The sequence below is a fragment of the Lutra lutra genome, chromosome 4, assembly GCF_902655055.1.
Source record: "Lutra lutra chromosome 4, mLutLut1.2, whole genome shotgun sequence".
NCBI classification, from domain to species: domain Eukaryota; kingdom Metazoa; phylum Chordata; class Mammalia; order Carnivora; family Mustelidae; genus Lutra; species Lutra lutra.
Window position 1 is genome coordinate 103,215,843 of NC_062281.1, and position 18,432 is coordinate 103,234,274.

Below are 18,432 nucleotides of genomic sequence, written 5' to 3' on the forward strand. Positions count from 1 at the left end.
GAATTTCTGTGGGTGGCTTTTGGTTTTCTGGGGGTTGTTCCATCCTTTGAAGCAAGGTTCCCCATTTCTTTTAGTTTTGGTTTTATTTTTAGAATAAGGCTTGAATAAGGTCTAAGAATAGTAAGTGTGGCAGATTGACAGGGTGCTGTTCATTCGTGTCACTTTCCAAACAGCTGTGATATACTCTTCGATGTCTCAGTTTTTCCCAGCAAGATCTAAGAACCCCGAGGGGACTCGGAGCACTGAATGATCAGTCCTTATGTGTAAGACCCCAGAGGAGCCCTTACCTCAGCAGATGGAAATAACTATGGGGCCGTGACAGGTCTTGAGGAATATCCTCAGACACTTCTAGGTTTTCAGTCACCTGAAAGCACTGTTTGGCTGGAAGAAGCAAATGGCCCCTCTCTTCAGAGCTGAGTGATTTAGTCTCTCCTATTTCTAGCCAGAAACTATATTCAAGCTTCAAGCTTCATATTAATAACATCAGCATAATGCCAAAGTGAAACAACCAACCCATCAATTCCCCCCTCTAGGTTATTCCCACCTAGAGAACATTACCAACCAGTGACCTTTAACAGCTGGGAAAAAAGTAAGGAGCTTCAACTCAGAAGGTCCAGATATCAGGAGAATTTACCAGATACAGCTGTGAGACACTGAGAAGTCAGAGGGGCACAGGGGGCTGGTGCTGGTACCAGCACAGAGTTCCAGCCGACCCCAAGGTATTCTCAGGTAAGCTGCTCTGATATCCTGCCTCCTATGCCAACGTAGCAGAATTGCCAACACATAATGAACAACCCTTTTAGAACTGGGAGAAAAAGAAAAAAAGGAAAAGAATTTTATTAGAACCCAAGTAAGGACAGCTACCCAGGATACACAATCTTCACAAAGAAGAGAGTGCTGCTGAGAATGAATGTTTACTACAGGGTATATTTGGTTTTCTGTTACATCAAGAGTTACAAATCACCATGATGAAGGACATTTCAGAAAAATCACAAATTTCATCTTATGCTTTTAGTATGTGCAAGGATCAAGGCTTCAGAGCTATGAGAACAGAACTAAGGGAGATGTTTACTCTTATCTTTAGTTTGAAATGTTTCTTTTTGTTTTTTTTGCTAACAGATGTACAATGCATGCTGAGGGGCAGAAATAGAGCCCATGCTTTCAAGTTTGGTGGAGTCACTGTAACCATGGTAACAGTCGTGCTTCGCTCGGAGCCCAGGAGCAGGGCCCACAAACATTGAAAACTGAAAATTTCCTTTATCACCTCTCCATGCTTGTCCATCTCCCCATCTCCCTCCAACCCCCCACCCCGAGAAATATTTAGGACAAGAATCTCACCGTCCAGGGATTCACCAGGGCCCTCACTGCCTGGGTTGCTGGTGCTCCTCCTGCCCTGACTAGCACTATTAACCACCTGAGCGCAGCTCCACCACCAGGGAGCGCAAAGCCCCAAACCCAGCGGCCTCCGCCACAGCCCTACCTCCCGCCCTGAAGACTACACAGGTTGCCCCGTCGCTATTCCTGTGGACTCGCGGAGAGAGGGGAGGATGCTGGGTGGGGGCGGAGTCAGAGCTCTCGCATTGGCCCCGCCCACTTACGTCGGGTATAAAGTCCCGCCCGTTTGCCGCGTACTCCCAGACCTCGAAGGCACTGAAGGATCATCATGTCGTTGTCTAAGTCGACCATGGTTCTGGGTTACTGGGATATTCGCGGGGTGAGTGCCGTCCCGACGACCGAGCCGCTCGGTCAGGGAGACGGTCGCGGAGGCGACCGGTGGGCTCAGGGTCAGCGGCCTCCGAGAGGAGGGGGCGATACTCCGGAGCCAGCCGACCCTAGCCACGGTGCAGCCCGCCCTAGCCGAGCTCCCCGACCGCGGAGACCGATCCGTACTGGCTTCTGGGATCGCCTGGCCCCGGAGAGGGCTGAGGACAGCAAGACGCTGAGGTCGATCTCGGGCGGGGGCGGGGGGGGGGGGGGGCGCTTAACGACCTCCTGGGCAGGGTGCACGGTCTCCGCAGCCCCGGCCAGGGGACGTTGGCGGGCGGGGGTTGGGGGGCCTGTGGCCGCCGCGCAGGCGCTGACAGCGGGTTTTTCTTCCCCAGCTGGCACATGCCATCCGCATGCTCCTAGAGTTCACCGAAACATGCTATGAGGAGAAACAGTACACGTGCGGGGAAGGTAATGCATCCCCTGTCCGTGACCCGGTGCCCAGCTCTAAGCCCCCAGCCCTCGAACTCTCCCTGTGGTCTTATGCCCAGAGGGTGGCATCACGCCTAAGTTGGGTGGGACGTCTGCCCCAATTACCCGGGAGCCCCCTGCTGTGTCCCGCCTGGGGAGAGGGGGATGCATCCTTTATCGAGCTGGGGATCCTCCCTCTGCCACGGTCCAACCCAGTTTACTAAATAGGCCCGGAGAGTAAATGGTTAACTTTGGGAGCCTGGGAATGTGAGGTATTGAGATGAGGTTATTTCTTTAGATCTTTCTACTCTCCTCAGGCAGGATGTTAAGAAGGTTGGGCCCCACTTCATTCTCTTACAGCTCCGGACTATGATAGAAGCCAGTGGCTGGATGTGAAATTCAAGCTCGACCTGGACTTTCCTAACGTAGGTGTCCTTAGGAGAAGAGGGGGCGGAAGGGAAGGCCTTCAAGTATATCCTTGCTTCTTTCCTCTCTGGTCTAGGGGGATCTAGAATGTGGGGTCTTAACCTGGATAAAATAGGTAGAATTCAAGGGTGCCTGAGCTTGAGAAAAAAGTTATTTTCATTTCCAATAACCACGATTGAAAAGTTAACAATTCCTTCTCTGGTGAATATAGGTAATAAGTGACATTGGTTATTAGCCATGGCTGTGACTTTGTCACTAGTAGAAATTGGGTATTTTCACATTACATTACATGTGTGGCAGATCTTGTACATAAATAGTAGTTACGTGCATCAGACTTTGAAATTATGATAGTTATTACACCTCCTTGTTATTTAACACATAAATAGGCACACATGATAATTCTATTTCTTTAATGTTTTACAAATTGTGAAATCCTACATAATTTGCTTTATGTATTTAAAAATCTTATTCTGGGGCACCTGGGTGGCTCAGTGGGTTAAGCCGCTGCCTTCGGCTCAGGTCATGATCTCAGGGTCCTGGGATCAAGTTCCGCATCGGGCTCTCTGCTCAGCAGGGAGCCTGCTTCCCTTCCCCTCTCTCTGCCTGCCTCTCTGTCTACTTGTGATCTCTCTCTCTGTCAAATAAATAAATAAAATCTTTAAAAAAAAATAAAATAAAAATAAAAATCTTATTCTGACAAAAGGTCTGTGGCTGCGCACACACACACACATACACACACAGAGAGAGATTAAGATCCCTGGCCTAGAACCAGGTCGGGGGGGCACCTGGGTTGGCTCAGTGGGTTAAGCCTCTGCCTTCACCTCAGGTCATGGTCTCAGGGTCCTGGGATCGAGCCCCACATTGTGCTCTCTGCTTAGCAGGGAGCCTGCTTCCCCCTCTCTCTCTGCCTACTTGTGATCTCTCTCCCTCCCTCTGTCAAAAAATAAATAAAATCTTAAAAAAAAGAAGAAGAAGAAGAAGCCCTCCTTTCTTAAAAAAAAAAAAAAAAAAAAAAAAAGAACCAGGTGGGGACCCAACAGCTATTTTCTTCTTTGTCCTAACACAGCATTTTCTCTCTACTACTTACCTACAAGTCTCAAATTCCCCAGGAGAGAGAGGCAGGGAGGCAAGAGAGAGGTCGGTTGCTCATCTGACCTGTCCTTTTCCTTCCAGCTGCCTTACCTCATGGATGGTAAGAACAAGATCACTCAGAGTAATGCTATTATGCGCTACATCGCTCGCAAGCACAATATGTGTGAGTGGGGTAGGGCCATCGGGGGAGACCAGGCTGGCAATTCTCCCGGGAGGTGGATGATTCCAAGGGTGATTTCTCATCCGCTGGCCTGTAGGTGGCGAGACTGAAGAAGAAAAGATTCGAGTGGACATCGTGGAGAACCAAGTAATGGATTTCCGCATGCAGCTGATCCGGCTGTGCTACAGCCCTGACCTTGTAAGTCTCCTTAGCAGGCAGGCATTAAGGAAAAGGAGTGTTTAAAAAACCCAGTGTTCATTCTGCTCCATTCTGCTACTTCTGCTGTCCCACCAACCCAGCCTGTCAGAACTGTGTGTGTGGTGGGGGGGTTCCATTTGTCCTATAACTCTGGTGTTGGCCCCCTGTTCTTTCTGTTCTGCAACCCCTATTGAAGGGGCAGTAAGAGGCAGTAAGAGGCAGTAAGAGGGAGGCACGCGGAGGAGGGGGCCGCTAAGTGTCCCCTCACTGGCCCATGCCCTGACTCGCTGTGAAGGTGGTGGCAACTATTCTCTCTTTCTCTCTTTTTCCCTCTCTCCCAGGAAAAAATGAAGCCTCAGTACTTGGAACAGCTACCTGGACAACTGAAACAGTTCTCCTTGTTCCTGGGGAAATTCTCATGGTTTGCAGGAGAGAAGGTAGGAAGACAGGAAAAGGGGAAGATGCCTTTCTATCTCCCAATATTACTGAACTCTGCAAACCTGACCATCTTATTGCTCCCTTAGCTCACCTTTGTGGATTTCCTCACCTATGATGTCTTAGATCAGAACCGTATGTTTGAGCCCAAGTGCCTGGATGAATTTCCAAACCTGAAGGCTTTCATGTGCCGTTTTGAGGTGATGCTCCCTGCACCGTTCCCTTTCAGAAACACTCCCAGACTCCCCTGGTCCCTAGGGGACCCCATTATGGTATATTCTTTCTCAGCACCAGCATTTGCATAAAGGGATCCGTGGTTGGACACCTCTAAACCTTCATGTCTTAGGAAGGGCCTGGCTTCTATACCCTAACGGCACTATCTGCATGAAATTGTGGCTGGGGGTGGGATGGATGCTATAGAGACAGGCAGTATGGGAATGTCCCTGGTTTGGGATGGGTCTGTTGGACTGGGTTGGCATCTTTACCAGGTTTGGTGTGCTTTCCCTTCAGGCTTTGGAGAAGATAGCTAACTACATGCAGTCTGACCGCTTCCTGAAGATGCCCGTCAATAACAAGATGGCCCAGTGGGGCAACAAGAGAATATGCTGAGCCAGAGATGGAGTTGCACTGCTTGTTTTATTCCATCCTGTCCCTAGGGAGCGTGTACCCTCGCTTCTCCACTCTTTTCAATAAATAGCATTTAGGCTACTGGTGTCTAGCTGGAATTTCTTTTGGGAGTAAAGGCCAGAAGAGAGTAAGGATATGTGGAAAATTTCCAAGATGTGAATCCAATCCCTGCAACACTGACAATCCCCTTACACCACAACTGTGTTCCAAGCTAGAGGTGCATGCCCAAGTCCTGAGACCGAGCACTAGAAACAAAGGTGAGATTGTGCAACTGTAGAGAACAGGTCCATTCCATGGGACTAGAGCCCTGTAAAGATGTGGCATAGATAACAAATGAAACTGTATGGGACTGTGGATTTTGCAGAACTGAAGTTCAGAAACAGACCCTCATACGTGGGAATGTAGCATGATAAAGATGGAATTTCATTGGAAGGGGAGGTGAACCATGAGAGACTATGGACTCTGAAAAACGATCTGAGAATTTTGAAGGGGTGGGGGGTGGGAGGTTGGGGGCACCAGGTGGTAGGTATTGTAGAGGGCACAGATTGCATGGAGCACTGGGTGTGGTGCAAAAATAATGAATACTGTTATGCTGAAAAAATAAAAAAAAAATTAAAAAAAAAAAAGATGGAATTTCAAACTGGTGAGCTAACCAATAAGTAAGATGGGGGCAATTACTTACCAATTAAAAATGATAGTGGGGCTTCTGGGTGGCTCAGTTGGTTAAGTGTCCCACTCTTGGTTTCAACTCAGGTCATGATCTCAGGGTCATGGGACTGAGCCTCACACTGGGGTGCACTTGTGTGCTTTCTCTCTCAAGTAAATAAAATGAATGAATAAAACCTTTAATAATAATAATAATAATAATAGTAATAATAATAATAGACCCCTACCTTAAATGCAAGTTGGTGCAGGCACTTTAGAAAACTGTGGAGATTCCTTAAGAAATTAAAAATAGAACTTCCCTATGACCCTGCAATCACACTACTGGGTATTTACCCCAAAGATACAGATGTAGTGAAAAGAAGGGTCATCTGTACCCCAATGTTTATAGCAGCAATGGCCACGGTCGCCAAACTGTGGAAAGAACCAAGATTTCCTTCAATGGACGAATGGATAAGGAAGATGTGGTCCATATACACTATGGAGTATTATGCCTCCATCAGAAAGGATGAATACCCAACTTTTGTAGCAACATGGACGGGACTAGAAGAGATTATACTGAGTGAAATAAGTCAAGCAAGGAGAGTCAATTATCATATGGTTTCACTTATTTGTGGAGCATAAGGAATAACATGGAGGACATGGGGAGATGGAGAGGACAAGGGAGTTGGGGAAAATTGGAGAGGGAGACGGACCATGGGAGACTGTGGACTCTGAGAAACAAACTGAGGGTTTTGGAGGGGCGGGGGGTGGGAGGTTGTGTGAGCCTGGTGGTGGGTATTATGGAGGGTACGTATTGCATGGAGTACTGGGTGTGGTACATAAACAATGAATTCTGGAACACTGAAAAGAAATTTTTAAAAAATAGACCCCTAACCTCAAACCATTCACTGAAACTAACTCATCTTCAATTCAGTCCCAACATTAAACAGAGTTATAGAAGTGTTCAAGAAAATGTAAGAATATTTGTGATCTTAAGGTAGGTTTCTCTAAATAGGACATAAAAACAAAAAGCCATAAAGGGAAAGATTTGCAAATTGAACAGTATTTAAGAATTTTCTATGACAAGGGACAAATAAGTATAATTAAATGACAATATGGCAAATGAGACAAAAAAGGACAAAACAAAGACAAAAATAAAGTACCAGTATAAAGACTATATAAAGAACTCCTATAAATCATTAAGACTTTTTTTAAATGGACAGAAATCTATGAATAAATGATTTACAGAAAAAGAAATGTGCTAGCCAAAAAAAGTATTAAACAGATGTTTATAATCCAAGAACTGCAGATTATAACAGTGAGAGACCATTTTCCATCTATCAAATGAACAAAAACTAAGATGTTTGTGAAGTGTTGGCATTTCCTGCCTGTGAGCCTGTAAATCAGTTAGTTACACTGGAGGACAGTTTGCCAACATCTTCTAAAAATCAAATCACGTCCCGTAACCCAACAATTTCCATTCTGGTGAAAACCTCCCCATACACCTAAGCCATATGCTAAGACTGTGGTATGGTTTGTGGGAACAGGTGAAAATCCTGTCCATGCCCATCAGTATCATGGAATACCAGAAGGCAACTAAAGAATGAAATTGAACTGTGTGAACTGACGTGGAAAGCCCCCAAGACACATTGTTGAATTTTAAAAAAATTAGTTTGCAGCTAAGCATGTTCGGTGCAAAATCTTTTGCATTTTAAAGAAGTAAACCATAAGGTAAGCATTTTCTACAGATACATGTATGTTTGTGAATGAGTGGAAAAATACTTGGGAGGGGGCATGTGGGTGACACAGTCGGTTAAGCATCCAACTCTTGGTTTCAGCTCAAGTTGTGATCTTGGGGTCATGAGATCGAGCCCTACATTGGGCCCTACACTTAGCATGGAGACTTCTTGAGATTTTCTCTCCCTCTGCCCTGCCAGCTTGTGCTCTCTCTCTCTAAAATAAATAAATCTTAAAAAAAAGAAAAGAAAGAAACAGAAAAAGGGCTGGAAGGACACACTGAAAAATGCTTACTTTAGGCCAATGGGAGAGAGCCCCAGGCTTCAGGATGGAAGTTAAAGGGGATCTTAGAGATAGGGCTAAAGATTTCTCTTTTTCTTTTTTTTTTCCTTTGTAGAACCATTATGCACTGGGGACCATCTGTACTGAAATGTACATTTCAAAAGGGTGAATTCCATGTTTTGCTTGTTTTACTGTGCTATATATATCTATTTTTTATTGCTGTATAGTTAACATAGAATGTTCTATTGGCTTCAGGTGGACAACATAGCGATTCAGCAACTCTACACTACTCAGTGCCCACCACAGTAAGTGTAGTCCCCATCTGTCACAATACAATGTATAGCTATATTTCCTATGCTGTGCTTTTAATCTCCATGCCTTATTTATTTTATAATGGGAAGTTTGTACATCTTCATTCCATTTAGCCATTTCACCCATCCCCCACCCACCTTCCTTCTGGCAACCACCAGTTTGCTCTCTCTATTTAAGTCTGCTTAGGGGTTGTTTGTTTCATTTTTACATTTGTTTTAGTTTTTGAGTCCATGTATCTGTAAAATCTTTCTCTGTCTGACTTATTTCACTTGGCATAATACCCTCTAGGCCCATCCACGTCATCACAAATGGCGAAATCCCATTCTTTTATATGGGTAATATTCCATTGTATGCATACACCACATCTTCCATATCCATTCCTCTATTGATGGACACTTGGGTTGCTTCCACATTTTATTGCAAATAATGCTGCTAGAAACATAGCATGCATGTATCTTTTTGAATTGGTGTTTTTGTTTTCTTCTGGTAAATACCCAATAGTGGAATTATTGGATCATACAACATTTCTATTTTTAACTTTTTGGGGAAACTCCATACTGTTTTCCAGTGGCGGCACCAGTTTGCATTCCCACCACGGGTGCACAAAGTTCCCCTTTTCTTCTCATCCTCGCCAACACTTGTTATTTCTTGTCTTTTTTAGTCTAGCCATTCTGACAGGTGTGAGGCATCTCCCTGATGATGAGTGATATCAAGCCCCTCTTCATGTGTCTGTTGGCCACCTGGACGTCTATTTTCTCTTTTAACAAAGGGAGTGTGTTCATATATTACTGTGTAAGAGAAACTAAGGGGAAGTGAACTCCTCTGGAGACTTATTTGGCACCACACTCCATATGCAAAGTCTTTAAGTGGTTTCCAGTCTTAGACAGTGACCTGAGGGCCAGATTGCTGTCCTCGGTGGACCAGGAGGCAAAGATCTCTCTTGGGAGAGGTCTCTCTCTCTCTGTTTCCTCTCAGGGACAGAGGGTCTGAATGGTCAGGTGATGTCAGGAGGGCGGCCTCAGGAGGTATTAGACACAAGGTATTAAGCAGGTGGTTCAACTGCCACCTGTTGTCAGCACCGGTGACAGTAGTTAGATACCTAGGGCCATCATCTTGGATACGGGGAACCATTGGCCAGGAGAGGTATGAAGCTGGAGTTTCTCAGTGACCCATGAACTATTGACATGAATTTCCATAATCTGAGTGGGTGAAGTGTGTCCTCAGGGAAGGGAAGGACTTGGGGGTTTAGGGAAGGCGGGAGGAGTTGAGAATGTGTCTGTCACTAGATAGAGGATGTGACCAGAAGTCAGAAAGGGAATGAGTGATTTATTGCTGTGTAACAATATTACCACCGATTTCACGCTGAAAACCACACACACTATCTTACGGTTTCTGTGGGTTAGGAGTCTGGGCACATCTCTACAGGGTCCTCTGCTTCAGGGGTTCATCTGAAAGCCACGGTCTGTGTGTCAGCCGGGGCTATGATCTCATCTCGAGGCTCAAGATTGAGATCTCAGATCGAGAATGACCTGCTTCTGAGACACGAGATTGCTGATAGAATTTAGTTTCTTATGACCTGTTGGACAGAGAGAGGGTGTTAGGTTCTTGCTGGCTGTCAGCTGGGGGCCACCCTGGGTTCCTTGGAAAGGGGACTTCCTGCTTCATTAACGATGGTAAAAGGGAAAGTCTCCTGGGAAGATGGCTGCTACAGCCCTGTGTAATGTAATCATGGAAGCAACATCCCATCACCTTTGGGTTCCTCTGTTAGAAGCAAATCACTGGTTCCACCCACGCCCAGGGGGAGAGAATTTCTCACAAGAACGTGAGCGCCAGGGCGTGGGATTATGGGGGACTGTCTGTTCCCCACAGGGAAGAAGGCAAGGAAACAGGAAATTGGCCGTGTGGTCCTCTGAGAGAAGACTCCTGGGAGAGATGGGTGGCAGAAAACAGTGACAAGGCAGTTAGAAGGGAGAGGTTTAAAAAGCATACATCTGCCAGGGAAATGGATTTCACGTGAATTCCAGGTGGATAATGGGTAAATCACATGTTCCAACTTTTTCTAGTCATTATGTTTGTTAGTGAAAATCCACTAAACAGTTATACAAAACCAGTGACCTTACTAGCCCAGGAAGCTGGGAAGGACACTGAGAGGAACAGATCCATTCTACAGGAGCTGCAGTTCCCTCGGGCCCCAACCCACCCCTAACACTGACTCTAACACAGGCGAGAAAGAGACTACTGTCACAGTGGTGGCCTCCAAGCAAGGAAGGGAAGCTCATGCCCTGTCATCCCAGAGGCACGCAACACACAAACATTGAGAAATTAGTCTACCAACAATGGGGTTGTATAAGTACATCCATAAGAGCTTTCAAATGAAAACAAAAACCTTCAATCAGCGCTTTAAATGTGGTAGAGCAGGTCTCCCAAAGTATTAGGGAAATTCACCTGTGTTCATTGTTAAAGGCTGAGCAGCTGGATTAAGGCACTCCCAGTTCAGAAAGAAATTGCCTGGGTCGCCTGGGTGGCTCAGTGGGTTAAAGCCTCTGCCTTTGGCTCAGGTCATGATCCCGGGGTCCTGGGATCTAGCCCGCATCGGGCTCTCTGCTCAGCCGGGAGCCTGCTTCCTCCTCTCTCTCTGCTTGCCTCTCTGCCTACTTGTGATCTCTCTCTGTCAAATAAATAAATAAAGATTTAAAAAAAAAAAAAGCAAGAAAGAAATAGCTTATGGGACTCAAGAGAAATGAGTCATAGAACTATCTCATTGATGGGATGAGTAGCCTAGGGGACACTGATGTGGATGGACGGATCTGCCTCCACAGCCAGCTCGAGGGCCTGCGACAACATCTGCATTTGGCATAGAAATTACACACTCCTTATCCTTCATCTGCAGGACTAGGTGGGTCATTGAGCCACACCAGCTAAAGGGATTTAGCTGGAGATGGATGGTAGAGAAGAGAGAAGGAATGGACCATTAGCCGGTGATTTCTCTAACGTGCAAATGTGCTCATGGCCCTCCCCTGCTTTAGTTATCCTTCATAATCTGACCTCTGTCTTGTCCCTGCCCCGCAGCACTGGCTACGAGCCTTGCTGAATTCCCTAAGGAGAAGCAAGCTTCCGGGGTCTGGAGGCTGCCTGGGTAGAGATCCTGGCTCTGCCCCAGTAATTTCTGGCCTCCTCTGCCTCAATGCCTTCTCCCATAAGTGAACCCTCCCTTACTGGGTTATTAGGAGAATGAAGCCAATATTTCTAGAGCACTCAGAACAGACCAGTGGTACATACATTTGTAAATATAAATAATCCAAAAGTACCATGTTCTCTTTTATCTCCACGCTTTTGTACCTGCTGTTCCCTCTGCCTGGAATGCTTTTGCTCCAGCCCTGCCTGCCTAATGACCATTCATCTTCTAAGGTAAGCTTAGAAGTCGCTGCCTCTGGAGGCCACAACTGACATTCCCCACCAAAATGGTTAGTGATGATCACCAAAGATTTGTGATCATTTTCCTTTGGGGAAAGCTTCACTACCCTCTTTCTCTTAAGTGAAACCCTGTGACTTGCTTTGGTCAATTAAATACGAGGAGAAATTACATATATATTCCAGGCAGAAGCTTTAAGAGGGTGAGCATGAGTTGCCCTATCCACTCCCTATCGCTGTGATGCCTCTGTGAGCAGGTATCAGGCTGAAGTTTCGACCTGTATGACAGACAACAAGGAGCAGGGCCCCTGTTGACCACATCCAACATGAAGTATGAGTCAGAAATGAATGTATATTAAACCACTGATGGGGTGCCTGGGTGGTTCAGTTGGTTGAGTATCTGCCTTCGGTTCAGGTAATGATCCTGGGGTCCTGGGATCAAGTCCTAAGTTGGGCTACCTACTCAGCAGGGAGTCTGCTTCTCCCTCTGCCCATTCCCCTTCTGGTGCTTTCTCTCTCTCTGAAATAAATAAATTAAAAGAAAACAAACTTAAAAAAGAAAAACCACTGAGATTTGGTTGAGGACTGACATCTGTCCTCCCCCAGACAAAATTAAATGCAGTTATTTTAAATCTCTCTTCCTTTAGGATTCAGTGTTTTCTCCCATCAACTTACCACACTGAACTCTAATTGCTTGTTTAAAAGTCTGTCTCTAGGGCACCTGGGTGGCTCAGTGAGTTAAACCTTTGCCTTCAGCTCAGGTCAGGATCCTGGGATCCTCAGGGCCTTGGGATCGAGCCCCGCATTGGACTCTCTGCTCAGCTGGGAGCCTGCTTCCCTCTCTCTCTGCCTGCCTCTCTGCCTACTTGTGATCTCTCTGTCAAATAAATAAATAAAATCTTTAAAAGTCTGTCTCTGCTACTAAACTCTAAGTTGCCTGGGAGCAGGCACATGTGTCTTCAGCAAATTTTTATATTTAGTGCTTGTATAGAGCCCAACACAAAGCAGACACTCACAATACATTGACTCCACTCTGTTCTAAAGAGAATTGGAAGGAGAAAAGGAGTTTGCTTCAAATAAGCGCTTACTGCTCTCAAAAAACCTTTTCACATTCTCCCCCATTCTGGAAAAATGGAATGTTCTGGTTTTAAAACAGGTAGAGATGGTCCAGGTAGAAGTGTTTAAAGTCAGGACAAAAGCCCAGGTTCAGGGAGGTCCCAAGGGTCAGCAAAAGAGTTCCAAGCATGGAGAGTGGGTTTCAATGATTCTGGAGTCTGGCTTATTCCTTGCTTAGGACAAATTGGAATGCAACTTTTTTTTTTTTTTTTTTTTTAAGATTTCTACTTGTTTGAGAGAGAGCATGAACAGCGGGGAGAGGGAGAAGCAGGCTTCCCGTTGAGCAGGGTTTAATGCCCGGGCTGGATCCCAGGACCCTGGGCTCATGACCTGCGAGGAAGGCAGACACTCAACTAACAGCCAGCCAGGAGTCCCTTGAATGGAACAATTCTAAAAGCCAACAGGGATGGGCTGTCAGTGTTCTTTTGGCATTTTCCATGAAAATAATTACAGTTGACTCATGTTGGATGTAATCCAGAAGAAAAGATTAAATGGATGTGTGTATATTTGAATTTCAGGTAAATAAGGGCTGCTGTGTCACCCCACATGGAGGCAGAGGCCAGCCGCAGGTCGTTAGTAGGGAGTGTTTTCAGTGGTGCACACGGATTGGATTAAAGCAAACAGGATAACGTTCGTCTTGTGTTAGAGGTCTCAAGCACAACTCAAATAGGTCTGTACTTTTTCTTGTATGGTTTAATGCTTCCAAACTGCGTTAATATTTTTTAAACTGTGACCGAGGCCCTATCTGCTTCCTTTCAAAATTATGTTTCAAATGGAAAGAGAACAAGAAGAATGTGGGAAACACAGGGTGTGCGGGCCCTGGGCCTTTGGATGGAACTGAGATTTATCGGGATATTCCTGGGGCTACCTCACAAGGTGGAATCTGTTGGGAAAAGCCAGATCTGGCTAGCTAGGAATATGGCATTTAGCATTCCAGGAAGAGTTGTCCTGGAATCCATAAGGATCGGCCCCTTTTATTCTCTGCCTCCCAGGTCTTAAGTCACAATGTAGCAGCTGGCTGGTCTCTGAGTGTCTGTCTTCAGCAAAGGTTTCATTCATCATGTCACGTGAGTTAGGAAAAGGTGGGCTAACAAAGTGGGATGATAGTGAACCTGAAAGTGTGATGATCAGAGGGATGGAGACCAAAAAAACAGCTCAATCCAGGGATACCTGGGTGGCTCAGTCAGTTAAGTGTCTGCCTTCAGCTCAGGTCATGATCCCAGGGTCCTGGGATGGAGTCCCGCATAGAATTGGGTTCCTTGCTCATCAGGGAGCCTGCTTCTCCCTCTGCCTGCCACTCCCCCTTGCGCTCTCTCTCTCTGACCAATAAATAAAATCTTTACCAAAAAAAAAAAAAAAAGAGGCCAATCCAGGGAGTGCCTTTAGGTTGTTGATATCCAAGTTATAAAAAAGCCTTATTATGCACCATCCCTTTGGAATTCAACAAAGAAGGGCATCTGTTAAGTATTAAATAAATGCAAGATGTAAATAGATACAAATAAATGCATAACAGCTGATCTGCTAATCTGAGTGCAGGCTGTTTTCTACTATATTACTGCACTCACCTAATTTTCCTTTTTCTACCTCCCATTCCCTTACTATTTTCTACAGGGCCAATTGGGGGTCATTGACATGACATGACATTGACATGACATCACATGACTTTAGACGGTCATTTTCAAAATATCAACCTGAACGTTTCTCAAAGATCTCCAAATTGGAACCAGATGCAGTGGTTGATGACACTCTGAATTTTCCTGTTTTGGGTAAAAGAGGGTGAATGTTTTTGTTTGCATAAGGGATGGTTACAAGAGGATTTTATGGTGGTGGCTATTGTTTGGATACGCACATACAGAAAAGAAAGAAAGCGTTTATGTTTTTAAAGATTTTTATTTATTTATTTGACAGAGAGAGAATGAGGAGGGGCGATATGGCAGAGGGAGAAGCAGGCTTCCCACTGAGCTGGGAGTCCATCGAGGGCCTCACGGGGCTCCATCCCAGGACCCTGGGATCATGACCTGAGCTGAAGGCAGACGCTTAACTGACTGAGCCACCCAGCAACTTGTCTTCTGCATCTTTGAAACATCCTTCCTACAGTCTTGCCTACAGGTGGGGAATATCTCAGGTTTAAATCCCATCTCCCCATGGTAGAAGACTACCAGTGGACTCTTGAGATCTGTCTCCCCAACTTCTGCTGTCACGACCCCCCATTTCTGCCAGCAGAGATTGCTTCTCAGGTAAAAGATATCATTTCCAACCTGATTAAATCTCTGGCCAGTGAGGTATAAATGGAAGTGTTTTACTTTACTTCCAGAAAGTTTCCTCAAGAGAAAAAAAGCAATCCCCATTCCTCTTTCTTCCCCCTGTTGTTTGGAATGCAGATGTAGTGGGGGGCTCTAGCAGCCACCGGAGGCCATGAGGTGACAAAAAGAAAGAACACCACATGCTGAGAAGGAGGGCAGCATAAAGCTAAGCTAGGCCATTAAGGCTACAATGAAGCCAACATGACCAGTATTTACCTGGCTGCCTCCAGACCTTTCTTTGCATGAGAAATAAACCATTTAAGCCAAGGTTATTATCTAGTTCTATAGAGCAGAACTTAATCCTAATTAATCCAATTGCTTTTCCAGCCCCTCCTTGTGGCTGAGGCACAGGCCTGGGACCCAGGTTCTGTTAATTGTGCACAGCGGTGCAGGATTTCAGTTCTAAAGAAGCAGGCCCTGAGAATTTATTTTTCTGGCAAGGACAGGAGTAGAGGGGTCAGGGTTTTGGAGGCAGCAGTGGTGAGACATTGGCATCTGGGGCTGCCTGTCAGGGCTCAGAGCTCCACTGTCTGTACCCAGCAATGGCTGTGAGGCTTTCTCTAGAACAGTCTCTCACGTGGTTAGGCACATCTCCTGGCCACCCAGCTTCCAAGGCCAACTCACTGGCCCTCTCAGGGATTCAGTGAGCAATCTGATACCTCTGATAAGTCATTTTCCTGTTTCAACAGCAAGGATCCCTAAAGGATAGGGCACTCCCTTTAGGTTTATCAAAAATAAAGATCTTGTGTTTCATACCTTAGATCCTATCTCACCTGTCTGAAACCACTGGCTGAAACCCAAGGTTTCTCGTGGATTTGAATGTAACCTTTATCCTTGCTTTTCTGAGTGTGAGAGTGACTATAGTTGGCCACCAACATCCATTCTTCTGTCCAAACTAGGGTCTACCCTCGTGACTAGGGATAGCCACGCAACTGAACCTCGTGAGTGTAAGGCAGGCAATCTGCCCACTTGCATCATGGGAAGTTGCTTCCTTGGCTTTTCTCTATTTTCCTTCCCATGTTCATGATAAGCTTCAACCAAGGAGAGGATGTCCCCTCAGGGATGGCAGCAGCCACAAAATGGAAGGAGCCTGGGTCCCTGAATAATCTCATGGAGCACCAACAGCCTGGACCATTCCCCGTGAGATGTGAAATGAGAATAAACTTCCACGTTCTGGAAGCTGCTGTCTTGGGGTCTCTACCGACTTCAACTTTCTCCGCTAACACCATGGCAATGGAGAAATACTAGGCGGGGAACTTGTAATTAACAGCAAGTGATTACGGATCCCTGCTGAAGACACTGGGCAGCCAGCCATGTGCTCAGAGCCCGTCTTGTTCTCCCATTCTAGAAGAGGAAGGCACATGCTAGATGGTGTATGGGCCCCATCATCAGATGCCAAAAAATCCCAAATCTTAGGGCCTCTGCTAGATCCTAGCCACAGTAAAGTAATCTTTCTTGGCGGCCTCAGTTTGAAGTAGATACATTCTACTACTCCTACCCCCGGACTTTAAAATGTACTATTTTACCTTTTACGATTTTGACCAAGTTTAGAAAATTGCTTTCATTTACAACTATCTTTGTTATCATATTTTCCTCTTTTTAAAGGACTGAGTTATTTCGTTCTTCAATAATCACCTTTTCCTTCCTCCCTCCCTTCCTTCCTTTCTTTCTTTTTCTCTTCTTTCTTTCTTTCTTTTTAAGTAAACTCTACCCGCAACATGGGGCTCAGACTCATGACCCTGAGATCAAGAGTCACATTCTCTACCGACTGAGCCAGCCAGATGCTCAGATAATCACCTTTTTAAATTCCAAATGGTAACATTTAAGCTTTCATATACCTATTCCCTTTTATTTTCTTTTTTTAAAGATTTTGTTTATTTATTTGACAGACAGAGATCACAAGAGGACAGAGAGAGACAGGCAGAGAGAAAGAGGGAAGCAGGCTCCCTGCTGAGCAGAGCCCAATGTAGGGCTCGATCCCAGGACCCTGAGGTCATGACCTGAGCCAAAAGCAGAGGCTTTAACACCCTGAGCCACCCAGGTGCCTCTAGCTATGCCCTTTTAATTTGAGCTTCTGGGTCAGGAGTCAGGGAACTCTGGCCACCTGTGTTTGAATTTGTGTTGGATTACAGGCCCACCCAATTCATTTATGTATTATCCGTGGCTGCCTTCACCCTAGACTGGGTTGGGAGGGGGGTCCATCCAGATACTGTGACCACTGGTTGACCCATGGGCTGGACTCCAGCAATCAGAAAGTCTTCATTCCCCATCCCTGACAGGTACATTCCATTGCCTTCCCTGTTCCTCAAAGCTGCCCTGAGGACGCAGCCTTCAGATACTGATGTGATGCTGAGACCATCTGGATGGCACCTGTGACTGGACCCAGTTAAGTCCTATCAACTTTTTTAAGAATCGGCAGATGGGTATGGAGATCTCATCACGTGACAAATTCCCATGCTTAGTAAACAGGCCACCTATCAAACTGGAATGACCTGCCTCTGTCCCTGCCTGTCCTCCTGTATACAGAACGGTCCCAAATCACACCTGGAAAGTTGCCGAGGAACTTGCAAACTGACGGTTTACCTTGCAAACTTGCATTGCAGTTTACAGTACCAGGGGCAACTGTGACCAAGACTGCAGGGCCCACAAAGTCAAAAACATGCCCGATCTAACCCTTCACAGAAAAGAACCGGCCAACTCCACTTCTAGATCTGGATCTATTTTATTCGATCTAATAGTTTTGTTCTCTCTGCTTATCTTTTAACTTAATGTCACTCCTAATGTCTATTACTTCTTTCCTTTTTATTCTCATCCCTTTTTGTTCTATTGAGATATGTATGTTAACCAAGAGGTAGAGCTGAAATAAGACAAAAGCATGTATTTGGGGTCTCAGAGTTTAATTCAGGGAGTGCAGATGTGGGTAGCAACCCAAATTGTGTTCCCCTAGGGAACAAAAGTCAAAGATGTTAAAAGACATTTGTATGGGGGAGCCTGGGAGTCTCAGTCGGCTCTTGGTTTCAGCTCAGGTCATGATCTCATTAGTGGTGATATTGAGCCCCATGTGGTCACGGCTGCACATGCTCAGTAGGGAGTCAGCCTCCCCTCTCCCTTCCCCTCTGCCCCACCCCCGCTTGCTCCCGCACACTCCCACTCTCTCTAAAATAAATAAATAAATCTTTTTAAAAAGACATTTGTATGTGTTATTTACAAAGAACTGTGACTTGTGTGGGTGGCAGAAAACTAATCTTAACTGAATATAATTGGTTTGCTAAGGCCATTATTGAGCAAGATCTCTCTCTCTCTTTTTTTTTTTTCTGGCACCAGAGTTTAGGACTTTTAATTTGTTCCAAAGTTGCTGAAGCAAAAATCATGATAAAACATTCTGCTTTCAGGGTGCTTGGGTGGCTCAGTGGGTTAAGCCTCTGCCTTCTGCTCAGGTCATGATCTCAGGGTCCTGGGATCGAGCCCTGCATCAGGCTCTCTGCTCAGTGGGAAGCCTGCTTCCCCACC

General features: G+C 45.7%; 1 protein-coding gene across 1 annotated transcript; it reads left to right on the plus strand.

Moving 5' to 3' along the window:
* The first annotated feature begins 1,568 nt into the window (after nt 1–1,568).
* GSTM3 (glutathione S-transferase mu 3) lies at nt 1,569–5,197 on the plus strand. Its single transcript, XM_047728381.1, has 8 exons — nt 1,569–1,714; nt 2,103–2,178; nt 2,539–2,603; nt 3,778–3,859; nt 3,954–4,054; nt 4,396–4,491; nt 4,579–4,689; nt 5,000–5,197. Exons 1-8 carry the CDS (start codon nt 1,664–1,666, stop codon nt 5,096–5,098), a joined length of 681 nt encoding a protein of 226 aa, XP_047584337.1. The 5' UTR covers nt 1,569–1,663; the 3' UTR covers nt 5,099–5,197.
* Nucleotides 5,198–18,432: the final 13,235 nt, after the last annotated feature.

Bases quoted from the DNA above. Each gene is read 5' to 3' on its own strand.
- GSTM3 (XM_047728381.1), top strand. From the start codon at position 1,664: ATGTCGTTGTCTAAGTCGACCATGGTTCTGGGTTACTGGGATATTCGC. The intron at 2,604-3,777 runs GTAGGTGTCCTT...TTTTCCTTCCAG, and splicing joins TCGACCTGGACTTTCCTAAC to CTGCCTTACCTCATGGATGG. The intron at 3,860-3,953 runs GTGAGTGGGGTA...GCTGGCCTGTAG, and splicing joins CGCTCGCAAGCACAATATGT to GTGGCGAGACTGAAGAAGAA.